The sequence below is a fragment of the Artemia franciscana genome, chromosome 7, assembly GCF_032884065.1.
Source record: "Artemia franciscana chromosome 7, ASM3288406v1, whole genome shotgun sequence".
Taxonomy (NCBI): Eukaryota; Metazoa; Arthropoda; class Branchiopoda; order Anostraca; family Artemiidae; genus Artemia; species Artemia franciscana.
The window spans coordinates 2179719-2196752 of record NC_088869.1 but is presented as its reverse complement, the minus strand read 5'-3'; the positions used below and the strand labels follow the sequence as shown (position 1 = coordinate 2196752).

The following is a 17034-nucleotide window of genomic DNA, read 5'->3' as shown; positions in this document are numbered from 1 at the left end:
TTCTTCCTTCTACAGTGGGGTTCCCCTATCCAAAGAACTTACGGAAATAAGTTTCAAGTCGATCTGGAAAGTCTTCAAATGACTAACGGCTATAATTTCCCAGCTGATCAATTATAAAAAGCTTGCTGTTAAAAATAGCCCTTAAAATAGCCCTTAAAGCGCCTCTTCCATAAATAATGTCGGATGCAATTTATGGCTCTTCATCTCCAGAAGCATATTTACTGAACCTTGCGACCATTCTATACAAAGTGGCCTTCTCGTAAGTTTGACTGGATGTCTTAGGGTTACAGAGGCTAAGGTAGCAAAAAAATTCATGGAAGGAGGGCTGGTTTCCCTTTTGTCACTTTTGAATCTTGAAAAGGATACAAGAACTTTCCAGTCGAATGAGCCTCCTCCCAAGTTTTTCAGACCATCCGTTCTATCCAGAGTGGCTGGGTGAATAAGAAACGAATAACACGTGGAAGGCATATGAATCTTTACTTAGGCTCTTCAATGTTAATTTCCAAGAAATGACCAGCATGCATGTTGTCAAGCTTAAATCCCCTTAATGAATCATTGCTAGCTTTTCAAGGAATTATTTTTGCAGTTACACATTTCTTACAATTATTTTTTTCCTACAAGTTCGTCTGCAGCCTGAATCCGCAGTTTTTGTTTAAAGTTGAAATTAACTGACTTCAGTGGGTTTCTGACAAATCAACAAAACCAACATGTCTAAAAGTCTCAAATGATCTAAGGACGAATAAGCCTAAGCAAATTTCTTTGAGTTTAATAATTTGAGTTTTATCAATTGAGGTTCACTAAACAAGAACGGTATTTTTAGTTTTTCATTGTTTGTTTTTTCACCTACAAGTTCGTCTAAAGTAGCAATCTGCGTTTTTATGCTCCAATTAAAATTAATCGAGTTTATGTCGGCTTTTATTTCCAGAATGATTTGAATAACTGATCAGAAATTATAGTCATTTTCAAATGAAAGTATGTTCAGGAGAATTTGTCCGGCAGAATCGTCCGCAAGAAATGTGGGGGTATTTTACGCGGGAAGAACTTTCCATAGAAGGATTTTTTTTTGTGGTGGGAGGGAATTTTCTATGAAAGAGGAGCCGGCATTATTTGAAAAACTATTAGAAATTAAATTTTTTTAAACAAGTTTTTTTTTAGCTCAAACTAAGGAGCAATATTGAAACTTAAAATGAACAGAAAATATTCTCTATATAAGGGGGGGTCCCTTCCTCAATACCCCGCTCTTTACGCTGAAATTCGACTTTTTGTCCCAATTCCTTGGGAAAGACTCCTGAAACATACAGGCCGTATAATTAGAATAAGAAGCTTTTTTAAAAGTACTTAAAAACTTTATCATGAAGAGCAAGGTACTGAGGAGGGGGTAACCCCCTCATATACGGAATACTTTCTGTTCGTTTTAAGTTTTAATGTTGCTCCTTACTATCAGTTGGGAAAAACTACTTTTTTTATATATTCAATCGTTAGCAAGATTGACTAAACGCAATTTTTCGCGAATAACTATGACTTTTGGAAACTATGTTGAAATGTGCTCTTCCTTCTTCTTCCTTTGTTATTTTAGACACAGTTTGTCACTTTTATTGTTTAAGCTTTATTTATTTATTCATTCTTTATTTATTTTGATCTTTTCATTCGTTTATTTTGATGAAACAGTAAGATCGTGTTTTTCATTCTCAGAAAAAAGTCCTGTATTTGAAGAGAGTAGCAGAAATACTCCGCGATCAATACGATGGGGATATTCCCCAAGACTTGGCTGGATTGTGTATGCTTCCAGGGGTTGGACCTAAAATGGCACATCTCTGTATGGACATAGCCTGGGGAAGCTTAACCGGTATCGGTAAGTCTCATTTGTTTTTTACGTTCTTTTAAGATTTTAATATTAGATTTTAGAAAATTAATTAAGATTTTTAGGAATTAATATCAACATGTGTGTATTAAACTGACAATGCACGTTCATTTGAATTTTTTTCAGCAAAGTGCAAATTTTATTCTGGCTTTTAGAAAGCATAGGGGTTTTGAACCCTACTCAAGTTAATTTCTGCTCGTTCTGAGTTTGACACGGTTATTTATTTTGATTTCTGTTCGTTTTGGGTTTCATTTATTTATTGGTGCTGATTTGTGGTAGATGTATGCTTGGTAGATTATTTGGCTCTATTTTTGATTTAATGGAGCTCTTTATTTTTTTTAAAAAGGCTGATTTTGTGGAAAAGGTTTTTTTAATTAAACTCTGTTCGTTTTATATTGACATAGTCTTTTTCAGAGAAAAAGAAAATAATAGTTTCAATTTTTCTGTTTTTTTCAGAATTTATTGTTTGGCCTCCTATTTGTATGCTGAAAAACTTTTTCAGCAATTTAAAACAACAAAACCCTTTTGAAAATCATGACGCAAATAGTAGAGTTTAATTTAGTCATATACATCCTCTAGTTGACCTGATAAAAAAACTTAATACCGTTCCCAAAAAATTATATGTATGCTCTTTCACAGCGTGGATACACTTACACTTTTAGTTTTTAGTTTACAACATTTAGTTTTTAAGCATAATGGGCAAATTACATAATTGTTGGGGGTTGACCAACCCAGTAACCCTAGAGATATAGTTACTATACCGTTCAGCTATGCTGAACAAAATGGTTGTCTCAAAATTAAATTGGACCCGTCTGAACGGATATGACCATCCACTCCATATAAACCTTATATGCCCCCAGGGGCATGTAAAATTAAAGCCCTTTTCCCAGGGCTCCGAAGGGCTTTGCCAACCCTGGAGGCATTGTTATACGCTCTTTGGACTGTTTTAAACAAAATTACATTCGCACAATTTCAATCAGATACATTTGGTGAAAAAAAGGTTAGTTTGGTAAGGCGGGGGGGGGGTCTACTTGACCTCCATCACTATTGACTCTTAAAAGGGAACTGGAATTTCCAATATCAACCAAATGAGCCGCCTCTAAAGTTTATACAACCATCCCTTCCATAAGAACCTTAAATACGCCAGGAACATAAATTACAACCCTCGCCCTCAGGCTCTTCAAAAGCTTTGTTATATGATATTTAGACTAAAAGGGCTGTCTCAAAATATCTATTGGATACATCTTGGTAAAACAAGAAATGTTTGTGTCTGTGTTTTTGTGGGGGGGGGGGTAGCTGTAATCTGACCACTTTGACTCTTGAAAAGAACACTAGAATTTTTAATTACCAATCCAATGAGTCCCCTCCAAAGTATTTACTACCACTCTTTTTATAAGGACCTTATATGCCCCCAGGGAATATCTTGCAACCTTTCCTCTGAGAGCTGTAGGGGGGGGGGTGTCTTCTCACAGACATAAATTCCAAAACCTTTAACTACGATGAATAAAAGTTATCTCCAAATTTTGATTGGAAGTGACAATGGAAACGATGAGGGTGAAGAGCGGCTGATTGCTCTCAAATCGCTTTGACTCTTAAAAAGGACATTATAACTTCAAACTTCAAATCAAATAAGCCCCATATGAAGTTTATACGACCGTCCACTCCATAAGAACCTTATATGCCCTAATAGGGGGGGGGGGGGGTAGGAAAGGGGTATGTGGAGTGTGGTATAGGGTGATTTTTTTTTGGGGGGGGGAGGAGTTGAAAGATTTTTTTGTCGGGAAGGGGTGAATATTGTGCTGATTGTTTAGATGAGAGAGATTGATTTGAAGTTTGAATTGATTATGGTTATATTGTGATTTTTTAATGGAATATAAATTATTACTTGTTTTTGCCCTGCGTCTACAAAATTGTAAAGTTTTTCTTAGCGCGGCAGCGTTTTGTAGAAGATGTGTTTTGGTTTTGTATGTGAAGAAAAATAAAATTCGTAAAATTCATGGTATAACTTACAACCATATCTCCAGGGCGCTGGGGGGTTGTGTCACCCCTACAGGCATCATTATATGTTCTTTGGACTTTTTGAACAAAATCGCTGTCTCATAATTTCAATCAAATGCGTTTGGTGAAAAGAGGGGTGGTCGAGGAGGGGGTTCTAAATGCCCTCCATCACTGTTGACCCTTCAAAAAGAACTAGAACTTACAATTTTCAACCAAACGACCCTCTTCTAAAACAATCATCCCTTCCATAAAAACCTTAAATGCCCCACGGCATAACTTACAACCCTCGTCCTTTGGCTCTGGTGGTTTGTTTCAGCCCCAAAAGCCTTGGTATACGATCTTTGGAATGTTTTGAATAAAATAACTGTCTCAAAATTTTTTATTCGATGTATTTCGGCAAAACATGACGTGTTGAGGGGGGGGGAGGATAATTGCCTTCTGATCAGTTTGGCTCTTAAAAAGGGCACTAGAAATTTCAATTACTAATTCAATGAGTCCCCTCCGACGTATATACAACCACCCCCTGGGGCATGACTTTCAACCCTTGCCATGAGAGATGTGAGGTGGGAATGTCTTCCTCAAAGGCACAATTTCTGGAATCTTCATGAAAAAAAACTACTATCTCTAAATTTTGATGAGATGTCTTTGGGGGAATGATGAGCGTGGGGGAAGAGGGGCTGGTTGCTCTGGAGTCACTTTTACTCTTAAAAAGGGTGCTATAGCTTTCGATTTCAAATCAAATGAGCCTCATCTGAAGTTTAAGCGACCACCCATTCCATAAAAACAATATATAACCCGAGCCCATGACTTATAACCCTGTCCTTAGGGCACTGGGGATTGTGTCAACCCTAGAGTCACTGTTTTATTTGTTTGGACTATTTTCAGCACACTTGCTATCTAACAATTTTAATCAGATTCGTTTGGTGAAGCATAATAACCCATGGGCATAACTTACAACCCGTGTCCCTAGGCTCTGGGGTTTGCTTCAGCCCCGAAAGCCTTGTTATATGATATTTAGACTATTATGAATAAAATGGCTATCTCAAAATTTTGTTAAATGCATTTTGGGACACTACGCCGTGTGTGTGTTTGGGGGAGGGGATAGCTTCCTTCCAATCACTTTGACTCTTAAAAAGAGCAGTAGAGCTTCTAATTACCGATCCATTGAACCCCTTTGCAGCCTATATGACCACATTCTCTATGAAAACCTTATATGCCCCTAGGGCATAACTTACAAGTTACAACCCTTGCCCTGAGGGCTGGGGGGATTTGTTATCCTCAAAGACATAATTTCCGAACCTTTCAAATTCGTTGAACAAAAAGGTTATCTTAAATTTTTAATTGTAAATATTTGGGGAAATGATGGACATGGTGGGGGATCATTTGCCCTCTGACCACTTTTGATTAATAAAAAGGACAATTTTCATTTGAATGATTCCTTTTTGAAGTTCCTACGACAACGCTTTATATAAAACCCATATATGTCCCAAGGGCGTAACTTACAATCTTTGTCTTGAGGACTGTAGGGGGGAGTTCGTCATCCTCAAAAACATAATTTCCAGACCTTTCGACTACGTTAAATAAAATGACTATTTCAATATGTTGATCGGAAGTCTTTGGGGAAATGATGGTTAATTGTAGGGCTAGTGCCCTTTTTCAAAGTGATTGGAGGGCAACTAACCCCCCTCCCACGCCCACCATTTCCCCAAACCCACCCAATCAAAATTTTGAGATAGCTATTTTGATGAACATAATTGAAAAGTCCGGAAATTGTGTATTTGAGGATGACAACCTCCTTACAGTCCTCAGGACAAGGGTTGTAATGTGCCCTGGAGGCATATAAGGTTTTTTATAGAAAGCGTTGTCACAGAAACTTCAAAAAGGGCTAATTCAATTGGAAATTGAGAGAAGTAGTGTCCTTTTTAATGGTCGAAAGTGATTGGTGGGAAACTAACTCCCCTGCTACGCCCACCATTTCCCCAAACAAATCCAATCAAAATTTCGAGACAGCCATTTTGTTCAAAGTAATTGAAAAGCCCGGAAATTATGTCTTAAGTTGTAAGTTATGCCCCGGGGGCATATAAGGTTTTTTTTTATAGAAAGTGTTGCTGTACAAACTTCAAAAAGGGTTCATTTCATTGGAAATTGAGAAGGATAGTGCCCTTATTGATAGTCAATAGATCTGAGGGCGAATGCCCCCTCCTCAAGCCCATTATTTCCCCAAACACTTCCAATAAACATTTTGATATAGCGATTTTGTTCGACGTAGCTGGAGGTCCAGAAATTATATCTTTGAGGATGACATATCCCTCCCCAGACCCCTCAGGGCTAAGGTTGTGAGGTATACCCTGAGGGCATATAGGGTTCTTATAAAAAGCATTGTCGTAGAAACTTCAAAAAGAGCCCATTCGATTGGAAATTGAGAGGACTAGCGCTCTTTTTAATAGTCGTAAGAAATCGACGGGAGAGCCCCCCTCCCCCTTCACCAATCGAATGAGTGCTTTTTGAAGCTTCTACGGCAACTCCTTCGATACAAAGTGCCCTGGTCCAAAAAAAATTAAAATAAATAAATAAATAGTACATTGTGCCAACATCGTTCTTTACTTAGGCAGCGATATTGCGCTGCCTATGATTGTTGGAAATAAATTCTAGCAGGCAAAGATCAAATGTAAAAGCAGGATTCGGATAGAAAAGCCAGTAGATTCATAAGATATTGGCTTCATGTTTTTGCTGAAAATAAAACTTCCCTTTATAGCTAACAAAAACTATTGACTGAGTACATTGACTAAGTAATTGACTAGAAGAAGTAATTGACTATTATTAACTAAGTAAAGAGCGATTTGAGTAACATGTTTTCGAGCTTATCATATGTAATTTAGAAAGTTGGGGCTCATTCGATATCAAATTATGAAATATAGTAACTTTTATGGGACCAAAGGGATTGAAGGGCACCACCCAATCTTTCAATGCCCTTTGGGCTTCTGGGCAATCCTTGGGGCTCCATTTGGCATCCAAATGGATGCCAAATATGGCTCTGTGATCGAATTTGTGATCGAAGGATAGAAAGTTTGCTCAGAATTGACAGAAGTCTTGGACAATGTGTATCTGGGACAACATGTTCTTCGCAGCACCAGGGGCAAGGACGTCAAATCATACAATTAATCTATTTCAAAACATAAGCCCCTTAGTCATTTCTTTAAATATTGCAGACACGGACTTTCAGCAATCCAGATGCACAGAGCATCTTTTGATTCAATTTAAAATCCCTCTCAACTTTTCCTGAAAGTTTCAACTAAAATTCTTAAGGCTGTTCCTGAGATATTGCAGAATGAAAGCCACTCCTGAGATGTAGCAGGTTCGCCTTTTTCACAACTCGATGCACATCGCGTCTTTTAATTCAGTTCAACATCCCTTTCAATTTTCTTTGAAATTGGTAGCTTGATAGCATTAACTCTTCCTGGGCCATTGTATATATGCTATTTTGACAACCTTGATGCACTTGATGTATTTTGATTCAATATAGTACTGTTACTATTAACAGCAGCAGCGCTGTAACACCAAGCCGCCAGAGGTCCACAATTCTTCGCACCCTCTTCCTCCATCCCAATCTATTCAAAGTTTCCCTCTTTACTGCCTCCCAAAAAGTTGTGATTTCCTTAGAACCCTTCGTTACAACCTCTTCCTGCCCCTTTCGGCGGCGATCTGCCTTTCATTTGAGACAAAATGGTTCAAACAGTTCGTGGTAACGAACTGTAGTAAGGAGCGACCCGGCTCAATAGTAAACGAAACTCTAAAAAATGAAATTTTACATCAAAAGAATCGGATTTTCATGCTGATTCTAAATATATAAGTTTCATCAAATTTAATCTTTTTCATCAAAAGTTATGAGCCTGAGAAAATTTGCCTTATTTTGGAAAATAGGGGAAAAGACCCCCTAAAAATCAATCGCATTCAGCGTATCAGAGAACCTTATAGAAAAATTTCGAGCTCCTATCTACAAAAATGTGGAATTTCGTATTTTTTGCCAGAAGACAGATCACTGGTGCGTGTTTATTTGTTTTCTTTTTTTCCCAGGGGTCATCGTATCGACCAAGTGGTCCTAGAATCTCGCAAGAGGGCTCATTCCAACGGAAATGAAAAGTTCTAGTGCCCTTTTTAAGTGGCCAAAAAAATTGGAGGGGACCTAGTAGGCCCCCTCCCACGTTCATTTTTTCCCAAAGTCAACGGATCAAAATTTAGAGATAGCAATTTTGTTCCGCATAGTCGAAAACCATAATAACTATGTCTTTGGAATGACTCACTCCCCCACAGTCCCTGGGGGAGGGGCTACAAGTTACAAACTTTGTCCAGTGTTTACATACAGTAATGGTTATTGGGAAGTGCACAGAAGTTTTCAGGGGGAATTTTTTGGTTTGGGGGTGGGGTTGAGGAGAGGGGCTATGTGGGAGGATCTTACCTTGGAGGAATATGTCATGTGGGAAGAGAAATTCAATGAAAAGGGCGCGGGGTTTTCTAGCATTAATAAAAAAAAAGAATGAAAAAATAAACATGAAAAAGTTTTTTCAACTGAAAGTAAGGAGTAGCATTAAAACTTAAAACGAACAGAGATTATTACGCATATGAGGGGCTCTAAAAATACTTTAGCATAAAGAGCGAGGTATTTAGGAGGTAACTTGCTCTTTATGCTAAAGTATTTTTAGTAATTTTAACTATTTATTCTACCGTCTTTCTGATTCAGGGGTCATTCTTAAAGAAGTGGGACAAAACTTAAGATTTAGTGTAAAGAGCGAGGTATTAACGAGGTGACATACTCCCTCATATATATAATAAAAAAATATAAGAATATAAAAGTTTGTTACGTAAGTTAATTCTTAAGTTACGTATATTTTTTACTAATAAAAACGTTCGTTAAAAATTAAAAGTTCTTGTTGCCTTTATAAGTAACCGGAAAATTGGAGGGCAACTAGGCCTCCTTCCCACCCCTTATTTCTCAAAATCGTCTGATCAAAAGTAAGAGAAAGCCATGTAGCCAAAAAAGAATTAATATGAAAATTTCATTTTAATAATTTATGTGCGGAGAGCCAAAATCAAAAATGCATTAATTCAAAAACCTTCAGAAATTAAATAAAAAAACTAGTTTTTTAAACTGAAAGTAAGGAGCGACATTAAAACTTAAAATGAACAGAAATTACTCCGTATATGAAATGGGTTGTCCCCTCCGCAATCCCTCGCTCTTTACGCTAAAGCTTTTAATTGTTTTAAAAAGCAGAATTGTGGCAAAGAGTCAAACTTTTCGTTTTAAGTTTTAATGTCGCTCCTTACTTTCAGTTTAAAAAACTAGTTTTTTTATTTAATACCGGAAAGGACGGTCTTTCGCAATAATTCAGTCTTCATCCCCAAAACATGTCCTGGTCATCTCAACCTTATTTCAGTATAGCCCCATGAAACCGCATTTTTCAAGCAGCTTGTTATTTTACATACGGTTAATTAAACGGGTACGCAAGCTATCCGTGAGAAAAGATCCAGCAAATCTTTCTTGGTCTTTCAAAGCACCTATGGTTCGGAGCCATACTTGACCACTGTCATTACTTTAGCCACCAATATTACAATCTTGGCTCGTTGACTTATTTAACTGTTCTTCCATAATTTTTCAACTTAAAAAATACATTTTTTTTCACTATTTAATTCAGTATCTCTTCGAAATTCCGTGAAAGTCTTAACTTAATATTTTTAGCCGTTCCAGGGATCTTCCAGATCCGCTCTGTTAACAACCTGAAAGCATGTTAGTATGTTTTTGGTTCGGTCAACATGCCACAAAAGTTTGAACTTGGTACCCTTGGCCTTACCCGAAATATTTCAGGTTCGTCCTTTTGGAAACATGTATGCACGTTTTTACTTCGTTGAACACCCTCCTGTATAAGCCCTTAAAGTTCAACTTAATCCCCTGAGATGTTTCAGATATTCAAGATATGCTTTTTTAACCCCTATGATTTGTGTAGTATTTTAGTTCAACTATTCTCCTCAACGTTCCCCGCTAATATGACAACCTGAGGTGAACATTGTTTCTTTTGATTTAGTTCAACGTCCCCAACAATATGCTCTGAAAGTTCCAAAGTAACACCCTTAGATGCTCTTGGGATATTGCACATACACCCTTTTGACAATCTCGATACACATAGTGCCTTTTGACTTAGTTTTACACCCCCTGCACTTTCCCTGAAAATTAAATCTGAATTTTTTCCTGCGATTAAACCCTATTTTGTTCCTGAAATATCGTATCTATTCTAGTTTGACAACCTGGATTCATTTTTTTTTTTTTTTTTATTTAGTTTGGTAGTAGCAGTAATAGTAGCAGCCCTGAGAGTACCCTCAGCCGTGCCAGGGGTATTGCTGAAGCTCCCTTTTGATAGCCTGAATGCGCATAGTCTTTCTTGATTTAGTTTTATATCAAAATGAACTTTCCATGGAAGTTTTTACTTAATACCCTATTCTGTTCCAGAGATATTGCTTCTGTGCCATTTTTACAACCTGGATGTACTTTAACTCATTTGATTTGGTTCCATAGTAATAATAGTCACAGTAGTAGTAGTAGTAGTAGCCCTAAAAAGTTTCAACCTAGTACCTTCAACCGTTCCTGAGAGATTGGTGATACGCTTTTCAACAACCTGCACATATTTAGTGCCTTTTCATTTAGTTTTACATACTCGTCAACTTTTCATAAAATTTTCAGCTTGAATATCCTGTTAAGTGGCTGAAATACTGCATCTATGTCATATTGACAACCAGGATGCATATAAACTAATTTGATTTACCTAAATAGTAGCTGGAGTAGTAGTAGCAATAGCAGTAGCAGCGCTAGTAGCCGTAAAAGTTTTAGATTAATGCTCTAAGGCATTGCTGAGATATATCTGATCCACCCATTTGATAACCTGTATACATATAATGTGCTTTGATTTGATTCAACATCACCCTCAACATTCCCTGAAATTTCCACCGTAATACTCTTAGCCTTAGTAGTAATGATATTTGTAATAGTAGTGGAAGTAATTTTAGTAATAGCAGTAGCAGTGGTAGTATGCACATAGTACCTCTTGGTTAGTTCAACATCCTCTCCAGCATGCACAGAAAGTTTCAACTTATTACTCTATGTGGTTCCTGAGATATTGCATACACCCTTTGACACCCTATATGCACATAGTGTAATTTGATTTTATTTAAAATCCTCCCAACATTCCCTGAAATTTGCTTCGAACTACTCTTAGCCCCAGTAGTAATAGCATTCATAATAGTTGTAGAAGTAGTAGTAGCAATAGCAGTAGTAGTGGTAGTATGCACATAGTGCTTTTTCATTAGTTCAACATCGTTCTCAAAGATCCTTGAAAGCTTCACTTTAGCACCCTTTGCATTAGCGGTAGTAGTATACACATGGTGTCTTTGGGTTAATTTAACAACCCCTCTACATGCCCTGAAAGTTTCAAATTAATGCTCTAAGCCGTTCCTGAGAAGTTTCGAATGCGCCCTTTTGACAACCTGCATTTTTTTTTTTTTTTTTTTTTTTTTTTTTTTTTTTTTTTTTTTTTTTTTTTTTTTTTTTTTTTTTTTTTTTTTTTTTTTTTTTTTTTTTTTTTTAGTTCAACAATGCCCTCAACATTTCCTACAAGTCTTATACTAATGCTTTTGTCTTAGCAGTAGTAGTAGTCATAATAGTAGTAGTAGCAGTAATAGTATTAGTGGGAGTAGTAAGAGTAGTAGCAGTAGTACTGTGGCTTGATCTTGTATTATTTTTATGTAGGGGCTAAAATTAGCTATGCTATATTCACTGTTATCTTGATTTAAGAATTAATTTGAAAAACCTAAAAGTATGTTTTAATATTGGGTTTGAAAGTAAGATAAAGTCTAGCTCCAAATCTAAGAAATAAAAGGCCAAACTATTATGAAAGCTAATCAAATCCTGATTGTATGCAAATTTTGAGGAAGAGCAAGAAAATTTCTCTTTGAACTTGACTCTAAAGATCCTCCATCCCTCCTGAAAAAAAATCAGGTTAAACTCCTTTGGCTAAGCCTTGTTTGTACCCACGACTCTTATTGCCAAATTCAAATGTATTGAACCCCCTCTTTTTAAAATCGCCTCTTTCTTTTCCTCCTTTCAGTAAACTCTCTGTTTTATAAAACAGTGGTTTTTTCTACACGTTGTTTGTTATCAAACAGTTCGTGGTAACGAACTGTAGTAAGGAGCGACCCGGCTCAATAGTAACCAAAACTCTAAAAAATGGAATTTTGATACCAATACTACATCAATAGAGTCGCATTTTAATGCTGATTTTAAATATACAGGTTTCATCAAGTTTAGTCTTACCCATCAAAAGTTACGAGCCTGAGAAAATTTGCGTTTTTTTAGAAAATAGGGGAAAACACCCCCTAAAAGTCATAGAATCTTAACGAAAATCACACCATCAGATTTAGTCTATCAGAGAACCCTACTATAGAAGTTTCAAGCTCCTATCTACAAAAATGTGGAATTTTGTATTTTTTGCCAGAAGGCAGATCACGGATGCGTGTTTATTTGTTTTTTTGTTGTTTTTTTCCCAAGGGTGATCGTATCGACCCTGTTGCCCTAGAATGTTGCGAAAGGGCTCATTCTAGCGGAAATGAAACGTTCTAGTGCCCTTTTTAAGTGACCAAAAAATTGGAGGGCACCTAGGCCCCCTCCCACGCCAATTATTTTCCCAAAGTCAACGGATCAAAATTTTGATATAGCCATTTTATTCAGCGTAGTCGAAACACCTTATAACTATGTCTTTTGGGACGACTTACTCCCCCACAGTCCCCATGGGAGGGGCAGCAAGTTGCAAACTTTGACCAGTGCTTACATATAGTAATGGTTATTGGGAAGTGTACAGGCGTTTTCAGGAGAATTTCTTTGGTTGGGGGAGGGGTTGAGAAGAGGGGGATATGCTGGGGGAACTTTCCATCGAGAATTTGTCATGGGAGAAGAAAATTTCCATGAAGGGAGTGCAGGATTTACTAGCATTATTAAAAAAAAAAACAATGAAAAAATAAATATAAAAAAGTTTTTTTCAACTGGAAGTAAGGAGCAGCATTAAGACTCAAAACAAACAGAAATTATTACCCATATGAGGGGCTGACCTCATCCTAATACCTCGCTCTTTACGCTAAAGTATTTTTAGTAATTTGAACTATTTATTCTACGGCTTTTGTGATTCACGGGTCATTCTTAATGAATTGGGACAAAATTTAAGCTTTAATGTATAGAGCGAGATACTGACGAGGGAGTGAACCCCCTCATATATGTTATAAAAACATGAGAATACAAAAGTTCTTTACGTAAGCTAATTTATAAGTTACGTAAATTTTTTACTAATAAAAAGATTCGTAAAAAATTAAAAGTTCTAGTTGCCTTTTTAATTAACCAAAAAATCGGAGGGCAACTAGGCTTCCTCCCTCGCTTTTTTTTTCTCAAAATCATTCGACCAAAATTATGAGAAAGCCATTTAGCCAAAAAAAAAAAAATATGCAAATTTCGTTTTAATTATTCCTCTGCGGAGAGCCAAAATCAAAACATACATTGATTCAAAAACGTTCAGAAATTAAATAAAAAAAAAAAACAATTTTTTTTTTAACTGAAAGTAAGGAGCGACATTAAAACTTAAAACGAACAGAAATTACTTCGTATATGAAAGGGGCTGCTTCCTCATCAACACCCCGCTCTTTACGCTAAAGTTTTTTACTGTTTTAAAAAGAAGAATTGAGAGAAAGAGTCAAACTTTTGCGTAACGAGCGGGGCGCTGATGAAGGCCTTTCATATACGAAGTAATTTCTGTTCGTTTTAAGTTTTCATGTCGCTCCTTACTTTCAGTTAAAAAAAACTTTTTTTTTTATTTAATTTATTTACTAAGTTGAGACGGGAATTTGGCTCCAGTATAACTTTTGAGTGCATTTTCTTTATTTTTAGTTAGCATGTAGCCATATACCGAATAATAGTCTATAATATTTATTGAATTTCAGGTGTGGACACTCATGTCCATCGGATAGCCAATAGACTTGGCTGGACTCCAAAAGTGACCAAGGTTCCAGAGGAGACAAGAAAAGCTCTCGAGGAATGGATGCCACGTGATTTGTGGCGTGAAATTAATTGGCTGCTTGTCGGATTTGGACAACAAATTTGTCTACCCATTGGACCTAAGTGTGGCAGTTGTCTCAACGCGACTATATGCCCATATGCTAAAGGCGAAGTAAAACTTGAAAGCCCACGAAAAAAAAAGAAACTCGTAGAATAGCTATGAAGTCATATGCAGGGGTTGCTGAAAAGTCGCGGAATCATATCCCATTGTTGTGAATTTTTCCTTTCTTGTTTTTAATATGCACACATTAAGATGCTTAAGCGGAATCTGAAACTCTGTAAAAATTATCTTCCCGCTAGTGCCGCTCTTTGGAATTAAATTGGTATATGTAATATCAAACTAGATGTATTAGCAGATAAACTGGGATAAATCAAGTAAAAAAAACTTGTATATAATATGTTTCATTCATTTTGCTTAATTTTGAATCAAAATCAACACTTGAAAATATTTTTAATTAAATTTGACAGTCTCGGCATCTGTTTAATGTCAGCATTTCCAGATTCAAGTTGCTCTGGTCACTGTGTTCGGGCGAAATATTTTCTGAGACATAAATTCTGCTTTTGAAATCTCAACTTTTGGTTTAATGTTATTCTATCAAACTGAGGGGCGCATTCAGGGTTTTGTTCGGGATTTGGGGGGGGGGGGTACAAAAAACTCTAAAAATCACAGAAAATTTGCTTATGTGCATTATTTTACTTTATACGAGTCGAAAAAAATTTATGGAAGGCACCATCATGACACGCCTAATTCTTATTCTCTCTTTTTTAACATTGCAGGATGTGCTAGTTGGACATCTGTGTTATATATCTTTTTTCTGTGATTCTAAAGTTCGGTTTAAGAAGGAGTTTTGTGTTGAATGTTTGAAATTGCAGCTATTAGCATCAGAAATGCCATGAATGATGTAACCAAGATTCGATTTTGGAATGCTTACCGGCTATTTTATGGTTACAGTGAGCAATGCCTTTTTGGGTGGTATTTTTTTTTTACATTTGAGGGTGAAAGTGGTCTAACCTTAGATAAGTTCTCGTGGATTTAATGGTGGCCATGGACATTTTTTAGGTGGGGAGAATTTGGCTCATCAATTTTTTTAGGGGGGGGGGGGTGGGGATGCATAGGGTTTGAGAAAACTTTTCATATTTTTCTAGAGATTGCCAAAGTTTGCGCTCTTTGTAGATTCATGGGGTTTTGCGTCATGGTGGGAGGACTGAAACCCTTAACCTAGGGCACAGGGACTGAGATATATGCCTAATTTTTGTGTTTCTTTTGTAGCAGCCGATAAAAACTGCCGCCGCGCAGCGTTTTTTTTTTTGTTTTTTTTATGATGATGATGATGATTAAAAAACTTTTCTTTCGAATAAAAACCTTACATAAGCTAAATCCCAAATTTCAGTAAAAGCTACACTATAAGTTCAAGATGAGTTATGTCTTAGGTGGAAGGGATGTAATTAATACGAGAAAAAAAGTATAGTTATATATTGTCCATCTGAACATCTAGGTACTCCTACGATAACAGCATTAAATTACCAGTAATAATTTTATTGGCTGTATCACATTACGAATGATCTTTTTCAATAGTCGTTTCAGCTCATTCATAATATCAAAAAAAAAAAATGAAATGCATAAGGTCGTCGCCACACACCAAGAAATGCCAGAAGAAGGTCGATTAAGATAGTGTTATTTGGTGTTTATGCTATTATAACGTCTTTGCTTTCATATCAGCCTAGATTCAACTTTCTAAACTTTGTTGTACTATGGTGCAGTGTTTTTTTTTTTTATATGATGGCAAATGATGGCTGTTTACTGCTCGACTTGTGGCAACTATGCGGAACGGAGTCTTGACAACAGCCACAAATGAGGAAAAGAGGCTGAGAAAAGTCAATCATGTCTAACTATTTACCATATCATTTTCACGCTTCATCCCAGTCAAAAAATATGAACGTGTATACATTAATGTGAAGAATCAGAGCTCCAGTGGCTTCGTGATCGGCCAAAGCTGTGCTGGCTCTTGGGAGTCAACCAGGGACAGGGAAGGGGCTTAGTTTTCAATCCTATCTGATGAAAATCCCAAAATGGGTATTTTCAATGAGAGTACCAAAAAAAAAAATGTTTTCAGGATCTAGAGAGGAAGGAAAAAAATCAAGGGGTGGAGGGAATCATACAACACACAATTTTTAGATAACTGCTTTGTAGTGAAACGTAGATTTATATTCCAAAATAAATATAATAAATAAATTATATTTATTTTAAAATTAATGCAGTTTAAAAGGGTATTTAATGAACGTATGATGTACAAGAACAGTATATCCCTTGCTCTAAAAAACGAATAAAGAACACCAAATTAAAGAACACCAAAACCACCTAACGATTTATTCTTTTTAGTCATTTCTCTTCCTCTGTTGCAGTTTTTTCTTTTGGCTTTTTCCAACCACTATGCATTTGACTTCAAAGTTTCTTAATTGTTTTTATAGTTAATTTTGTATATGTATCCGAAAATTATATATCTTTTAAACTTTTTTTTTTGCCCTCTAGGGAACTAAGCTAGGAAATTTACCAATAGCTTTAAGTTAACCATCAACTATTTTAAAGTGATGGCTAAATGAATATTTCTTGTAAATTTTTCTAGCCGATTTTTTCTTTTTTTTTTTTTTTTTGGTCTTCTTCTTGTCTCCTTTTAGTACTCTCTTTTTTTATTTCAATTGTTTTTAACAACATACTTTTGATGAATACTTCTGGATACGTGTCAAAATATACCTGACTCGTGGACCCCTGCTGGGTTCAAGTTGAATGGCGATGACCAAGTCTGAAGTCTAGCCTGAATTCTTAGATCATTAGTGTTAATTATTATCCATTGGTTGCTGTTTGGTAAGCACAAAGCCCCCTCTTTGTTGGTGTAATAATGGTTCCAGCTGTTCCAGCAGTTTCCTCTGTGACGGTTTAGATCTCTTCAAGTTTCAAATGTCTTCCATCAAAGAACACTAATTTCTTCACAGATAAAAGTGTGGATAAAGAAATTAATACATGTCCTTATCAGAT

At 36.3% G+C, this 17034-nt stretch overlaps 1 protein-coding gene across 1 annotated transcript in view; it reads left to right on the top strand.

Annotated features, from left to right (window-relative positions):
• Positions 1-14343, top strand: part of LOC136028724 (endonuclease III-like protein 1) — a 47148-nt gene extending 32805 nt beyond the window's left edge. Inside the window, exons 3-4 of the mRNA XM_065706595.1 lie at positions 1693-1852; positions 13886-14343. Coding sequence (XP_065562667.1) covers positions 1693-1852; positions 13886-14157 — 432 coding nt within the window. The 3' untranslated portion in view covers positions 14158-14343. The remainder of the gene's footprint in view (positions 1-1692; positions 1853-13885) is intronic.
• The last annotated feature ends 2691 nt before the right edge of the window (positions 14344-17034 follow it).